The sequence below is a fragment of the Hevea brasiliensis genome, chromosome 16 (assembly GCF_030052815.1).
Source record: "Hevea brasiliensis isolate MT/VB/25A 57/8 chromosome 16, ASM3005281v1, whole genome shotgun sequence".
NCBI lineage: Eukaryota > Viridiplantae > Streptophyta > Magnoliopsida > Malpighiales > Euphorbiaceae > Hevea > Hevea brasiliensis.
This window is the reverse complement of record NC_079508.1, coordinates 68,075,695-68,093,156: the sequence shown is the minus strand read 5'-3', so window position 1 is coordinate 68,093,156 and position 17,462 is coordinate 68,075,695. Positions and strand designations below refer to the sequence as shown.

The 17,462-nt window shown below is 30.9% G+C and overlaps 2 protein-coding genes across 2 annotated transcripts; both read left to right on the top strand.

Moving 5' to 3' along the window:
* Positions 1–476: 476 nt before the first annotated feature.
* LOC110645055 (molybdenum cofactor sulfurase-like) lies at positions 477–3,210 on the top strand. The gene is made up of 2 exons (XM_058137761.1): positions 477–595; positions 695–3,210. The coding sequence occupies exon 2, from the start codon at positions 1,051–1,053 to the stop codon at positions 2,983–2,985; it is 1,935 nt and encodes a 644-aa protein (XP_057993744.1). The 5' UTR covers positions 477–595; positions 695–1,050; the 3' UTR covers positions 2,986–3,210.
* Positions 3,211–11,989: 8,779 nt separating this feature from the next.
* LOC110645064 (hydroxymethylglutaryl-CoA synthase) lies at positions 11,990–17,294 on the top strand. Its single transcript, XM_021798077.2, has 12 exons — positions 11,990–12,365; positions 12,729–12,835; positions 12,952–13,084; positions 13,703–13,846; positions 14,041–14,199; positions 14,918–14,991; positions 15,094–15,169; positions 15,281–15,336; positions 15,439–15,526; positions 15,969–16,109; positions 16,261–16,410; positions 16,907–17,294. The coding sequence occupies exons 1-12, from the start codon at positions 12,303–12,305 to the stop codon at positions 17,108–17,110; spliced, it is 1,395 nt and encodes a 464-aa protein (XP_021653769.1). The 5' UTR covers positions 11,990–12,302; the 3' UTR covers positions 17,111–17,294.
* Positions 17,295–17,462: the final 168 nt, after the last annotated feature.

The following is a 17,462-nucleotide window of genomic DNA, read 5'->3' as shown; positions in this document are numbered from 1 at the left end:
GTTGAAATTTCGTCCAGTTTTAGGTCTCAGCTTTTAAATTTCAAGTGGAAACATAACGTTTCTTCTTCACCAAGGGGACAAATAATAAGACAACCACAAGGATCACTATCCATAAGACAGACCATTATCATTTACCAAAAATCTAATTTTGCATAAGGCGCAGTAAAATGCAAGTCTACCTTGAAACACGGATTACATTGCAAATTAGTGTAGAAGTTGTTTGAAGAAAGCTGATAACTTGGTAAACCCTGAAACCTTTTGAGAAACCTCGAGGACATTTCTCTTATTCTTCCAAAAAGTAAAATGAAAATGTTGACAAAATGTCCTCGTTGTGGGGGCGTTCATATGAGACTGAAAATGACCTGAAGAAGCTGGGTAACAAAAATCTGGACCAAAAATCAAGTTGACACTCGAGGGTCGTTCCAAAGAAACTTCTGGCTTGCATCCGTGATTATTGCCTTGCCTGCCACTACAAAAGTTAACCTTTCCTTTCTGCTCGTTATTTTCTATTACAAAAAGTGCAAGACAAACATTTCTATGTTAATTAGCCTTTTATCTATCTTCCTTAGAAGCATCACAATCACTTGATCTATGGGTAAGAATATATTGCTGCCATTAAGGAAAAGGTGCGTGTGACGATGATCTAGAATATTGAAATTGTTAGTTAACTCCAACGTTTACCATTCTTTTGCAGTCTGCTGAATTTGAATAATTTAATTGGTTGGTTTACCATTCAGAAAGCAGCCAGAGAGGTCCCCTGCCATGGCGCAGACGCAATTGATCGTAAGAACTCTAGGACAAGAGGCTAAAGGACAAGTAGGACAGAATTGTAAGCCACACATTTGATCTACTTCCATCATTATTGGCGAGTAATTGAAGAATTCCAACTTTGTGACGGTTCCGTCATGGAATGCCCCCACAGACAACCAGGCGGAACCCCACAATCGGAGTTTGCAAACAACGGGAGCATATTGGATGAAATCAACAAGTAGAAAATAGAAGGAGAACCAGGAAAAGTAATCAGGTGGTGGCGACAAAAAGGGAAAAAATATGTATTCACCTTGCACCAGAGAAGCCTCAGAAGTCTGCTTTCATGGTTGCTGTCCAACACCATTTTGTGGCCGGCCAGAACCCCAAACTGTGGCATCCATAACCAGTGCTGCTGCATCCCGCTGTGACTTTGAAATTGCCATGGCTTCCTCTATATACAGAAATTCTCAATTCACCAACCATGAGTCCCTCCCCTCATTACATGAATCATTCTCCAATTTCATCAAAGCATTTCCACAATATTCTCTGACTGAGAAGGCTGACAAAATCCGGGAACAAGAATACTACCATCTTTCTCCGTCCAAACATGTTTGCCTTGATTATATTGGCCATGGCCTCTTCTCGTACTCTCAGCAAAAGAGTCACTGTGAGGCTTCTTCAAGTGCTTCAACTTCAACTTCTCCACCACTGCATTCTAGTACTGCTTTTGAACCATCCTTTTTTGATATTTCCTGTAAGTCAGTGAGCTTAAACTCTCAATTACAATATACTGACCCAGAATCAGACGTGGAAAACAAGATCCATAAAAGAATTATGGCCTTCATGAATATATCTGAAGATGATTACAACATGGTTTTCACTGCCAATCAGTCGTCTGCATTCAAACTTCTTGCAGACTCTTATCCATTTGAATCCCATAGAAATCTCCTTACGCTTTATGACTATGAGAACGAAGCGGTGAAAGTGATGATTGAAAGCTCAAAAAAGAAAGGAGCACAAGTGAGGACAGCTGAATTCTCATGGCCTACACTGAGAATCCAGTCAGGAAAATTACAGAAGAAGATAGTTAGTAAGAAGAAGAGGAAGAGAGGGCTATTTGTTTTCCCACTTCAGTCAAGGTTGACAGGAGCTAGGTATTCATATTTCTGGATGAGCATGGCTCAGGAAAATGGGTGGCATGTCTTGCTTGATGCAACTGCATTGGGACCTAAGTATATGGAGACTTTAGGCCTCTCCCTCTTCAAGCCTGATTTTCTTATTTGCTCTTTCTTCAAGGTTTTTGGCGAGAACCCATCTGGTTTTGGGTGTCTGTTCGTGAAAAAATCAAGTACTTCAGTTTTAAATGATACTACTACTGCTTCAAGCATAGGAATAGTAAGGCTTGTTCCAGCTATTAAACCATCTCAGCACTCTGAAGAGTCTTCTATTGCTGATATAGCAACCGGGTCAAAGGCAAATCTAGAGCTTTCTCTTGCTGATATTTTGCGAGGTTCATCCTCAAAAAACCCAATATTGAGTCAACACGTGAGCAGCAAAACTTCTGAATTGCATGAAATTGAAGAGATCACTGCAAAACATAAAGCACCAGAGATTGAGGAATTATTGGCAGCATCTGAATCCTCCCGATTTAAAGTGATTGACAGCAGCATCAATGGGAACCCAGAACTTGAATACAGGGGCTTGGATCATGCAGATTCATTGGGCCTGATACTAATCAGTGCCAGAGCAAGGTTCCTCGTAAACTGGCTGGTAAATGCATTAATGAGTCTCCAGCATCCACATTCCGAAAATGGGCAACCCCCAATTAGCATCTATGGACCAAAGATAAAGTTTGACCGAGGACCAGCAGTGGCATTCAATGTATTTGATTGGAAAGGAGAAAAAATTGATCCTGCACTAGTACAGAAACTTGCTGATAGAAACAACATTTCTTTAAGTTACGGATTTTTGCACAACATCTGGCTCCCAGACAAACATGAAGAAGAGAGTTGGACATTGGACAAAAGAAAAAGCGGAGGAGGATCAATCTTAAATGAGAAGAGGGATAAACCCCATTCTGGTATTTCTGTGGTCACAGCTGCTCTGGGATTCTTGACAAATTTTGAGGATGTTTACAGGCTTTGGGCATTTGTTTCGCGATTCTTGGATGCAGATTTTGTCGAAAAAGAGAGATGGAGATACAAAGCTCTTGATCAGAAGATAGTTGAAGTTTAGTTTACACTCAATTCTTATATTCTTTCATATCATTAGGATCAATTATTTTTCCTGCATTATCAACGCATAGGCTTATATAAAAACATAGAATCAACTCTCTCTACAGTAAAGAGAATAACACTGAGTTATGTCGGATTTAGTAAATTGTGTCACAGGGAAAACAGAATGTAAAATGTAAGTGAGATGATGACCAAATTTTTTAAAAATAAAGTAAAATTCCAAAAAGATGTATCTTCTGCATATTTTCATTTGCTCCAACAATAGCATGGACTGACAAATCAGTGTTGCATTAATTGAAATCACCTTGACAGTATCGACTTGCATATTGCATACCCAAATTCATTCCAGTGATTACTATAACTAACCAATTTCATATGTAAACCAATTCAATTTCAAATCCATTCCAGTGACTGCTATAACTAACGAATTTTATATTTATACCAATTCAATTTCAGATAATATGTGATGATGCATTTGATTAAAAGATCTTCATTCATCATCTGGAAGTAAACAAAAAGTAAAAACTCCCACAATCCATGAACCCTGAAACTATCATAATACTTTCAATGGTAACATATGCATATAATCACTCATAAACTTGCTCTCAACCATTCACAATATTCAATCACTTAACAGACACAACAAATATCAGAATGAACACTCACGCATACACATCTGAATAGAATTGACACAACACGAAGTATTCCTTTGAAAAATGAAAATCATAATTTAAGAAGAAAAAAAAAAAAAACAACAACAACAACAAGGAAATATATCCAGTTGCCCATAACTTCCAACTTCCGAAGATCATTATGTTGTCGAGTTCGCGGCCGCAGAGACTTTCAAAAGCAGGAGGCAGGATTCGGTAAACTGAGCTGAATCCACAAAAGTTTAGAAATTTAGCCCAACACATAAGCCCAAATAAGCCTTCCAGCCGGCTTGGGCTAAGTAACTATCCACAAAGAAAATCAGTTCAAAATCTCAAACGGTCTTGACAAAAAAAAAAAAAAAAAATCTCAAATGGTGTTACTAACACGTATAAAATAGTAGGTGTGGCCCGGTGAATCCGGCTCGATTTCTGATTAAAGTCTGTAATTGGATTTAATATTCAGGAATCAGATCCTAGGTCTTCTCGCCCCAATTCAGGTTTTAATTCTGATTTTGATTTAGATATCATTTTGATTTCATTTTTTATTAAATTAAATTATTGAAATTTTGAAAAATTTTTCTTTCAGAAAAAAAAAATGATTTTGATTTGAAAACGAATAAATAGTTGGATTTAAAGTCAATTTAATCAATCCAATTCCAACCATTTTCAATCTAGTTTCAGTTTAAAATTATACTGATTCAATTTGACTTCAAAACAAACTTTAATTAAGGCTCCATTATTTTGCGTACAATGTTTTGGTATTTTCTGACATTTGGATATTGAAAATAATCAATAAAAAATATTTTTTTTATTAAATAAAAAAATAAATAAAATAAAAAAAAAACTATTTTTGAAATTTTAATAATCTTACTAAAAAATAAAAATACTTATACATATATAATATAAAACACATACTATCAATTTACATTGTAACCCCATAATACAAAATATTTTTATGAAAAACATAATTTTTAAAAAATAATTTTTATGAAAAATATATTTTGTATATAATTCTTTTTTAAATAAATGGAATTTAAATATATATAAAAATAAAAAAACCTCAACTTTATAGACTAAATAACTCAAAAAAAAATAATTTATGAAGTTGATATTAATAAATTAAAATCTACATATCTATATAATAATTATTTAATTTGTTATAAGAAAATAGTTTAGCAATAATAATTATTTAATTTTTTTAATAATAATAATAATAATAATAATCACAACTACTTTAGCAAAATCAATTAGGTAAAGCCTGTGGACCCGATGAAATACCAATTGAAGTGTGGAAGTATTTGGGAGATATGGGAGTGGCATGGTTAACTAAATTATTTAATAAGATTCTAAACTCAAAGAAAATGCCTGATGAATGGAGGAAGAGTATTTTAGTACCTATTTTTAAAAATAAGGGAGACATACAGAGTTGCTCAAACTATAGGGGAATTAAACTCATGAGCCATACTATGAAGTTGTGGGAGAGAGTTGTGGAGCATCGACTACGTCATGATACTTCTATCTCTCTCAATCAATTTGGTTTCATGCCTGGTCGTTCAACTATGGAAGCGATCTTTCTCATTAGAAGCTTGATGGAGAAATATAGAGATGGGAAGAAAGATCTACACATGGTTTTTATTAATTTGGAGAAGGCTTATGATAGTGTTCCAAGAGAGGTCTTATGGAATGCGTTAGAACAAAAGAGGGTATCTATTAGGTATATACAAGTATTGAAAGATATGTATGAAGGAGCAACTACTATTGTGCGTACAGTGGGAGGGGACACAAGAGATTTTCCGATCTCAATTGGATTATACCAAGGATCAGCCATAAGCCCTTACCTTTTTACATTAGTTTTAGATGAAGACTAAACATATACAAGAGAGTATTCCTTGGTGCATGATGTTTGCGGATGATATTGTTCTGATAGATGAGACACGAGAAGGAGTCAATAGGAAGCTAGAACTTTGGAGAAGTACTATAGAGTCAAAGGGTTTTAAGTTAAGTAGAACGAAGATAGAATACATGCATTGCAAGTTCAGTGAAGGCCAAACTGGTGATAGGGAAGGAGTTAGTTTGAATGGAGTGGCACTGTCCCAAAGTAATCACTTTAAATATCTAGGCTCAGTCCTTCAAGTAGATGGGGGATGTGAGGAGGATGTTAGTCATAGGATTAAAGCCGGATGGTTGAAGTGGAGACGTGCCACGGCAGTTATAAGTGATCGTAAGATTCCAAATAAATTAAAATGAAAATTTTACCGCATGACCATACGAATGGCTATGCTATATGGTAGTGAGTGTTGGGCACTGAAAGAGTCCTACGCATCTAAGATAAGAGTTGCAGAGATGAGAATGTTAAGGTGGATGAGTGGCCATACTAGACTAGATAAAGTCCGTAATGAAAGTATTAGAGAAAAGGTAGGAGTGGTGCTAATTGAAGATAAGTTGAGAGAAGGGAGATTGAGGTGGTTTGGTCATGTGAAGCATAGACATACGGAGGCTCCAGTTAGACAAATAGAGCACATTAGGCTAGAGGATAGAAAGAAAAAAAGGGGTAGACCTAAATTGACTTGGAGGAGAGTAGTACGGCATGACTTAGAAGCATTACACATTTCTGAGGATTTAACCCAAAATCGTTCAGAGTGGAAAAAACGAATCCATATAGCCGACCCCAAATTTTTGGGATAAAGGCTTAGTTGAGTTGAGTTGTATATAATTCTTTTTTAAATAAATGGAATTTAAATATATATAAAAATAAAAATAAAAACCTCAACTTTATAGACTAAATAACTCAAAAAAAAAATTTATGAAGTTGATATTAATAAATTAAAATCTACATATCTATATAATAATTATTTAATTTGTTATAAGAAAATAGTTTAGCAATAATAATTATTTAATTTTTTTAATAATAATAATAATAATAATCACAACTACTTTAGCAAAATCAATTATTTCAAGATTGGCCTATTCACAAATAATTGACCCATATAATTTTACAACTAATTATAACCATCTGCCCATTGGATCATTAAACACCTAGCAAGCTACCAACAACCCAAGGGTTAACAATTCATAATTATGGTGATCTCATCTACGGAATAGCCTTCCTGTTTAAAATCAATGTTTTAAATATTGGAGGATCATCACATCAAAATTTTGACTCATTTATTGATTTATATCTTATTAATTAAAAAAATCAAATATATTAACTTAAAAAATCAATGTACAAAGTAGTTTTAAATTAAAAATTCAAATCAAATTAAATTTGCATATATAATATGGATTTCAAAACCAAATAAATGTTTCATCCAGAAAACAATAAGATTTGGAATTAAATGTAAAAATTTTAAAAATTAAGAGATAAAAAAAGTAAAAGGAAAATAAACCGTTAAATTTTGATTTATATTGTTGAATTGAATTATTGAAAATTTTCACGTTGCTACTTTTTTAATATTTATAGCTCTCTTTGTAAATATGTAAAAAAATTAGCAATTACTTACCAAAATATTTATCTCTTAACCATTCATAATTATCTATTAATTTATCTTTAAGACTTTAATTAATTAAATGAATAAAATAAAATAATTCAATTAATTTAAAAAAATCAATTTAATTATTTTTGAACCTAAAAATTAAAAAAAAAATTCTGTAAACAATAATAAAGTCTTCTAAATTTAAGAAAATATTTAATTTGTAATTTGCTATGTACAGTAATAGTTGTTCTAGCTCTCCAATCAAAGGAAAGTCTACTTAATCTGCTTTTCTGCATTAATATGTTAAATTTCTGCCATATACACCTACACAAAAATAAATACAACCACCTAGATTAGAAATTCTTAGGGAATTAAAACTAAATATAAATATTTTGGTCCTCAAAACCATTAATGCCATTCCCCTAACACACATAAATTTACTAATTAGTACTTGACTTTTCAATTGGATAAAGCTTATGGCACTGTTAAAATTTTATTCAATAATAGCTTTTAAAATAGTTTTTAATATTTTAATTATTTTTTTATTATTTAATAATATAATATTTATATTAATATTTAAAAATTAAGAGAATAATTCATACATAAAATATTATCCCATAAAGAAGGTGATTGAAATATTATTATTTTTATATTTAATAATTATAATAATTATTTTTATTGAATGCTTTAATTTAAATTATTATATAAATAATTATTTATTAAAAATTAATATTAAATAATTAATTATTATTAAAATAATTAATTTTATTCAACATATGTAAAATAAGAAAAAAAAGGAAACGAATGGAATTGCACCGCACATTTTCAATATCTCGCTGTGAATTGGAATGACATGAGACGAGTGGTCCTTCTTGTTGTTGGCATTCTGACCATGTGCAACTTGACTAAAAAAATCCAAAAAAAATAATAACAAAAAAAAAATGATTTTCTTGACTTGGGAGTGTGATGGAAAGGGGGCGTCATGTGATCCTTTAAGAGGGTAGGTGACGACGAACATAAATAAATCAAGACAAATCTCCATTTAATTACTTATGCATTGTTGTTACAATACAATTAAATGTTTGTTGCAGAGAATATATATATATAAGAGCACTATCAATATAGTGGACTTTATCTCATCTTCATTGAATTTTCTCCTTATTATTTATTTTTCTATAATTTATAGAGATAAAATTTTTCTTTCATAAAACATAGATTCAAATATGTAAACTATTTCCTTTAAAAATTTTAATATTAAAAAATAAAAAAAAATCCAAATTAATTAGTACGGGTCAGCATCTTAAGATAAATTAGTGAGGAAAAGTATACCAAAATCCTTTTTTTTTTCTTTCAAATAATTTATTCAACAAAAAAAACCGAAATGGGCAATATATCATCTAAATTTGAGCGAATGGACAAGCATGATCGAGACTTGGCCAACATTTTCAAGGAAAAAAAATCTGCAAAATAACAAAACTAAGAACAAATAGAACCATAATACATAAAGAAAGATCAAGTGCTTTGATTCTTTCCACGTGTTTTTATTTTAATTCTTATGAGTTTGGATTTATGTCTCTGTTTATTGTTTTACCAGGTCAAATGTCTACAAGTGAAAATAGTTTTTTCATTAATTATAATTAATCATATAAATTATTAATATAGCACAATTTTAATTCCAAATTCACTCTATATTTCTAAAATTGATGAATTATTAATTAATTTTAAATAAACTCCTTTTTTCAATATTAAAATTTTATTTTAATATTAATTTTAATAAATGCATACTTTAAAAAGTACTAAATAATTTCTCCATCAATTCCTCTTCTTCAACTGCCCAAGAGGCACCTACCTGGGAAGGAAGCATGCTTTTGACTCATCCAACGGTTGAGGGATATGGGGAACCGCATAAAATCGTCCCGATGCAACAGTTCAATAGAGTTGCACTGTTTTTATTATTATTTTTTAATAATTATTTAAAATTAAGACATAAATTTAAAATTTAAATCTATTAAATAAATAATATATTTTTAATTATTAAATTAAATTAAATTAGACATAGATACCATTTAGATACATGAATGTGGGCTTAATAATGGAGGCACTAATATGAGTCAAAATATTAGTTCGGATATCATTGATGGGACTATTTTCAAATATCTCATCCTGTTTATTTAATAAATTTAAAAATAATTACTTATTTTTAATATAGATAAGGTAAATTTAATACGTTAGGTAAATATTATTTAAATTCCAAATATATTTTTTTTAACATTTTTTTTAGATAATATTATTAAATTAGTATAAAAAGTGTATGAATTTGAATATATTAAAATTTAAGATTAATTTAAATATTAAAATTAATAAATAGTTTAAATTTTTTGGGCAGGTATGTTGAAATGTTAATTGTTATCCCGTTGTTACTTGTGTACAAGCAGAAACAATTTGTACGTGCCTGCTTCCTAGTACCTAGCGATGAACGGAGATCAACGGTGGAGAATCAATGCCCTTTCCAATACATGTTTGAAAAAAATAATTTAAAACTCTCCTAATTAAAATGGGATAGTATAACAAAAAAAAAAAAATCTCATGCAATTTTTTATAATTGTACAATAATTATTTTTTTAAATAAAAATACAATGAATTATTAAATTTATCATAATTATACTCTATCATTTATTTTACAGTTAATTCTAATATCTTTGTTATCTGAAAAATTATAAAAGAAATATAAAATTTTACTTTTTTTTAATTATGCAAGAAAATTATGAAAATGATGACGAACCAACGGTAAAATAGAAAGACAGTATTTAATTTTTTTTTTTTGAATAATGTTTAAAATCATGTTTATATTAATAAACTAAGACCTAAGAGAGAAGAGTATTAATGTAAAATAATTTTTTTAAAAAAATTTAACGAATAAAATATGAACATAATACATTTATATATATATATATATAGTAAGTCTATTTAAAATGAATTATTAAATATAATTATGATTTAAATATTTATTTTTAAATATAATTGGGTATATAATAATTTAATATTTATTAAATTAAATTTAAGTCTCTTATATGTAAATTTAAGATTTACATATAATGCTTCACTAACAAAAAATTTTAGATTAGTCTCTCTTACTTACAAGTACTTTATAAATAATTAATTTTAAAATATCTTAATTTTAAAAATGATTTAAGTTATTATATTAAACTAAAAAAATAATTAATTAAATTGATACAATTTAAAATTATTATAATTTCAATAACAATTTATTTCTATTATTAATCCTATAGTTATTTGCAAAAAAATGAGAAATGAGGAAAAAGAGTGTGGGATTGGAGAAGTCGTTAAATTGATGAATAACTAATAAAATGATAATATAATGTGTTGTCCAATTTAATTTAAAAATTTTATCAGTTTTATTTAATTTTTTTTAAATGTTTTATAAAATAACAAGAGGTTATGTGTTTGAAAGAATTCATAATTTTTAAAATAAAAATTTTTAAAAATTTTAAAATTCTTATTTTTCAATTAATCAAATTAGCGGAGGTTTTCTTATATATTAAAAAATTTTAAATACTTTACAAATATATTTTTTTATATTAGAAAATGAAAAATTTTTAAAAAATATATTTTAAAAAACTTATTTAACTATACTCACAAACAATTTTGAAAATAGTATTTTGTGTGGTAAAAAAACTATCTATTCTATTTATACCATTAGATAGTATAAGAGTTTAGAAATTTTATTTTTTAATGTTTTGGTTATGATAAAAACTTAACATTATTTTTTTATATTTAATAATTAATTTAATTATTATTTTTATTGAATATTTATTAAAATAATTATATAAATAATTAATTATTAATAATTAATAAATCAGCTGATAATAGTTAATAATCATTACAACAATTAGCATTGCCAAAATATGTTTTCACCCCAAATCCAGTGAAAATTAAGAAAGTCCTAATGACGGGTAGAAGTGGGTTGGATGCATCGCTGGCTGGGTCTACTTTTTAGCAAACAACAAAGACGTTGGCAGACTTTATGTAACATGGCTTGCTGGCCTGTCACACTATATAACCAAAATTATTTAATTAAATTATTTTTTAATCTGATGTTTCGTGTGAATCTTGTCACACGACGCTGTGAAAAATACATAATTATCAAACAAATATTTTTAGCATGTTATTAAATAATATATATTATTTATATATGCATTATATCTTTCAAAATTATGAAAAATGAATTTTGTATTTATATAAATAAATTATATTTTATGGTAAGTATCATTATTATTCTTTTTAAAATTATTGTCCCATAGTTATTGAACTAATTATAGCGACAGTTAATTTTTCTTACAGGCTTAGGTAAATTTTTTAAAGGCCATTCAGACAAATTTTTTTTTTTTTTTTTATAATTTTATCTTAAGATTTTAATTTTATAAATTAAAATAAAGAAGAAATGATGGATGAGCGAAAAAAGACATGGGATGGCACCTCAATAACAACACAAAAAAGGGTTCCCAAGATTCCACTGTTCAACTTAAGCCTGGTTGAGGATGATCGGTTTCATCCAATTTTGAGTTTAAATTAATGATTTTAAAAAAACAATCTTTCAAATTTTTTAATTTTAATAATCCAATTCAATTTTTATTTTAGTTATAATTATTTAAATTTAATTTTTCTAAAAAATTTCTTGCATTAATTTAATTAATTTTAATTTATTTCAAAAAATATTATTTTTAATTAATTTAATTTTAGTTTTAATCAGTTTGATATCGACACTTGGCTATGCCTAATTGGCTAATTCTGGAAAATGGCAGAAAAAGTAAATAGCTGTAAAATTAATGTCCAAAGGGAAAACACACGCGTCTGCCACAACTCACAAGCTCCCAATGCCTGCTTTTGACAGGCGAGACTCGAAGAGAGCAGAGCAGCGGAGGAGAATTTTTTTTTTTTCCTATATAAGCGCAACAATCTTCATGTGAGCCTCCATAATCCCCTTTCTCTCTTCGCTGCTCTCAAGGTCAAGGAGCCCTCCGTTAATACACTGTTTCTCTTCTCCATCTATTTCCTTCTTTCCCTGAAACTTCTAAATCTCTGTACAAAGAGAATTGCTGCTTCTGTTTTTTCTATTTGATTTCTTTTAGTTTTGCTGCTGTTGTTTCGAGGAGGAATTCGACAGGCGAAAAAAAATGGCAAAGAATGTGGGAATTCTCGCTATGGACATCTATTTCCCTCCTACCTATGTTCAGCAGGTGATTCATTTTTTTGTTTTTTTTTTTCGTTATTATATTGTTATTACTGTTTGAAGTGGTTTGATTTTCTGTTTGTTTGTTGAGAAAATGGAGGAAATGTAAGAATGGTTTGGAAAAAAATTCGGTAACATGAATTGAGCTCGATTGAGCTGTCGTTTTTCTCATGAAATATTCAGGAATTTAAAAGTTTTTAGCAACAAACTGATGGATTTGTAGTTCTAATTATGATTATTGGGATTCAATAATAATATTATTTTTTAATTCTCTTTCTTTAACCTTGGATTTCTTCTTTCTCTGCTTTTAAATAATTTCCAACTGCATTGGTTTAAAAATATGGTGATTTTCTTTCTGTTCCTGAAACAGGAAGCATTGGAGGCTCATGATGGTGCAAGCAAAGGGAAGTATACCATTGGTCTTGGACAGGATTGCATGGCATTTTGTACTGAGGTGGAAGATGTCATCTCTATGAGGTTGCTTGTTCTATACATACTCCCTTTTAGTATAATTATGCCTTGTGATTTTTTGGTTGCTATTAGTTAAGCAAATTACTAACTTTTGATCTTTTTCTGCTCTGGGGATTTTTCAGTTTGACTGCTGTTACTTCACTCCTCGAGAAGTATAATATTGATCCTAACCAAATCGGTCGTCTGGAAGTTGGCAGTGAAACTGTGATCGACAAGAGCAAATCTATTAAGACCTTCTTGATGCAAATTTTCGAGGTTTTTTTGCCTAAATCAAATTGTTCTTCTTATTTGATAGTTTCTTGTTTTCTGGTTGTACGAGATTGTAACCTTTGCTGAAAATATTGATTTAAAACCTCAATAAATGGAGGTAGTGGAAGTAGAAAGCTGAGACATATAAACTGAACATTCAGTCTGTGGAATGATGCTGGTATTAACTTTGGCTTCTCTTCTGAGAATGTTTTAAGCAGTCCTAGTTGTAGCTCCATTCCTTTATTGGGATGGATACTGAGTTGCTGTAGAAACTTCCTGGTTAAACCTTAACAAATTGTGATGAGTTTTATAGAAACCTATACCTTATCTGTTGAATTTGTGTAATTTTGAGGAAAAAATAAGCGGCCTATAGCAAAATTGGATTTTCTTTTGGTATTTGGACCTTGGTTCCTGATCACATACCTTTCTTGCTTTCTTCATCTTATTAAATTCACTATTCAACAATTTGAGTCACTTCTGGGGTTTGTTTATAATTGCTCTGCTGTGAAGTTCTTTCCTGACAGAGATTGTGTTGTGCAGTTTTTTCAATGCACATTTATTTTCCTCTTGTTCCTTCAAATGTCTGTCATACACTAAATTTTCTTTCTCTTGCAAAACAAGCAGAAATTCGGAAACACTGACATTGAAGGCGTTGACTCTGCCAATGCATGTTATGGGGGGACTGCAGCTTTATTCAACTGTGTCAACTGGGTAGAGAGTAATTCATGGGATGGACGCTATGGACTTGTAGTGTGTACTGACAGTGCGGTATGATCATATCCTTAACTACTGTAGAATTTCTGTGTTTTCTTTTATTAATTAAACAGAATAGAAGCAAAATATCTGAAATTTTGGATGCATTTGTATTTGTGTACTGTGTAGATTCAGATGCCAGGTAACCTGGTATCAAATCACTGCAATCCTCTTTTTACTTACTGGGAGATTTTTCTTTTTTTTATCAGGTCTATGCAGAGGGTCCAGCCCGACCAACTGGAGGAGCTGCAGCCATTGCCATGCTAATAGGTCCAGAGGCACCTATTGCTTTTGAAAGCAAATTTAGGGGGAGCCATATGTCTCATGCTTACGATTTTTACAAGCCCAACCTGGCTAGCGAATATCCAGTAATCCATCCCAATTCCCTCTGCATATTTCTTGTTTTGCTACTACAAATATTGTTCTCCTCAGAGTTGTCATCGTTTGCCCTTTTTTTTTAGGAGGAGAGGGGGGAGGGGTGGTCTAAGTAGGAATTTATTATTATTTTTATTATTATTTGCTTGTGTGCTATTAAACCCACGAGTTTCTGTTTTGTAGTATAGATAGGCATTTAGCTAAATTGTGAATATATGTCTCCAGCGATTCCCAGTCATCAGGTGACTGTAGTAGACGTTGATGAAATTGTAAATTAAGTGCATGAAACATGAGTGAGCAGGGTTTTCCATGTGATTGACTTATTTTCTTTCCTCTTTAATGTGTTGCATGTGATTCTGTTTTATCAATATGGATACAACACCTGCAAATTACAAAAATAGCTAGAGTACTTAGGAGTTACAACATATATGATGTTAGCGTCAAGCTGCCAACCAAATATATGTGTTCAGAATTTTTTATAAGCCATTTCATATTCCCCAAAATCATAATAATAGAAAAGACCTGAGGTTTTGGATAGTATCCAGATCTCCTTATCAGGAAGGTGCTAAGCTGAACCAACACAATTACTTGAATCTAATTGAAAGGTGAAAAAAATCCATCCTTGTTCACTGTCTTTTGCTATGATTCTTGGATGTAGCTTATTCATTTTATTACACTATCTTTTGCATATGCTGATGACTGCTATTTTAGGTTGTGGACGGCAAACTTTCTCAAACATGCTACCTCATGGCTCTTGATTCCTGCTACAAACATTTCTGTGCCAAGTAAGACTATACAAGTACTGAAGGCATTTTTGTTATTATGATGTTTATTTTTTTGTTTGGAATGAAGTGTTGTGCAGATGCTTACTATGTTACTCTCTTTAGGTATGAGAAATTGGAGGGCAAACAATTCTCTATTTCTGATGCTGAATATTTTGTATTTCACTCTCCTTACAACAAGGTAAATTATGTATTGCGATCCTGTAATTGCTATCTTTTTTCAGCTTACAATGGAATTTTAAACATGCTTAAAGTAAGTATGTTTTAACTCTACAAGTTATACCTACTGCAGCTTGTACAGAAAAGCTTTGCTCGTTTGGTGTTCAATGACTTTGTGAGGAATGCCAGGTTCTTGCCTCTTCATCATTAAAGAATTTTAAATATGTTGGTTTGAGAAACTATTTGATGGACCAGTGTCCTGTGATTAACTATATTTACTCTTATTTTCAGCTCTATTGATGACGCTGCTAAAGAAAAGCTGGCACCATTTTCAACTTTATCTGGTGATGAAAGCTACCAAAACCGGGATCTTGAAAAGGTTTGTTTAGAACACTTAACTGTTACTTTTTTGAAAAAGATTTTTTCCCCTCTTTCTTCTCATGTGAAAGGGCTGGGGGTGTTGTAACCTATTTTCATGGTTTTTGATAAAAATCTCAATATACATAATTTTCATGGGATTTATTAAGTCATAATAAAAATGTTCTGTTGTATCTTTTGAACATTTTATCACAGTTAAAGTATTTGGAAAAGCAACCAAAAGCACAAAGAAGATGATATTATTACTATTATTCATATATAGAATACCAATTTATGTGCAATGCTTTATATATATATATAAAATAAGCATTGCACAACTAAAGTACAAATGTTAGGATTTTAATCTTCTATCCAAATGCAACATAAGGGCTTAGTCCTAGATTTTTTAGTTGGCTAGATTGGAGCATTGTACCAACTGATTACTTCATGTCTTTCATCTATAGGTGTCCCAACAAGTTGCCAAGCCCCTTTATGATGCAAAGGTGCAACCAACCACTTTGATACCAAAGCAAGTTGGCAATATGTACACTGCATCTTTGTATGCAGCATTCGCATCCCTACTTCACAATAAACACACTGAATTGGTAATTATTTTTACTGTATATTCTAATTTGATATCATTGCTCCAGGAATTAAATGTGTATTCCTGATTTATTTGATGGTTAAAATAACTTGCACGAACCTTTGCTGCTTCATGCTGGTAGTGCTTACACAGTTTCATTTGATCAATTGCAGGCAGGTAAGCGGGTGATACTATTCTCATATGGGAGTGGTTTGACAGCCACGATGTTCTCATTGAGACTACATGAAGGCCAACATCCCTTTAGCTTGTCAAACATTGCAACTGTGATGAATGTTGCAGGAAAGTTGAAGACAAGACACGAGGTAATATGTTAATTTCTTCTTAAATGGAATGAATTTCAAAGATGTGTTTGTTGGATATGCTAGTCGCACAAGAATTACCATTTATCTATGAACATGATTGTCAACTCACCTAAACCTGAAGAAACCTTCCTGTAAGTGTCACTCCACATGTTTAATGGATAAATATGAACAATTGACAATGACTTTTTATATCTGGTAAAAATGGCAACGTAAGAGCACCTGTTTTTTTTCATTTCCTCTTTGATTGGTCTACTGAACTTCTGGCATGCCTCAGCATGGTTTTGAAGTGACCTCTGGCATTTCTTATGATTCCTCATGGTGTTGATGGAATGATAACTTGAGAAAATATCATCTAACCCTGTAAGCTTATAACCTTTCATGGAATCCTCGGAGGGTACACCCAAAAAGGGGGAGGATCTTTTTTTTTTTTTTTTGATTTAATTATAAAGGTGCTGTCATTAAATGCATGCTACTAATTGATGCACTTCTCATGCAGTTCCCCCCAGAGAAGTTTGCAGTTATCATGAAGCTAATGGAGCATCGATACGGGGCTAAAGACTTTGTGACAAGCAAGGATTGCAGCATCTTGGCGCCTGGAACATACTATCTCACAGAAGTTGACACCATGTATCGAAGATTCTATGCCCAGAAGGCTGTTGGCGATACAGTTGAGAATGGCTTGCTAGCTAATGGTCATTGATAGCAAAGTGAAGTAATGTAACACGCCAGGAATTCAGCTCGTATGTTTTTGGATATTCAGTCCCAAGGACATATGAGTTCCCCTTAAGTTGGTATTCTAAAGCAAATAGCATGTTCAGCAGCAAGTGTTACCAGTATATTCTTTTCCCTTAATAAAAATTCCTCTTAACGTCTCTTTACTTTTATCAACTGCATTAGTTCATTGTCTTTTCATTATTTCGTTACTTATAGCATATTATTTTCCTCTCCAAAAATCATTTTGAAACTGCTTATTTTTAAAGAAATATTCTTTTAGCTGGTGCTATAATAAAAGTTTTGTTAATTTTAAAATTTTTATAATTAAAATATATTAA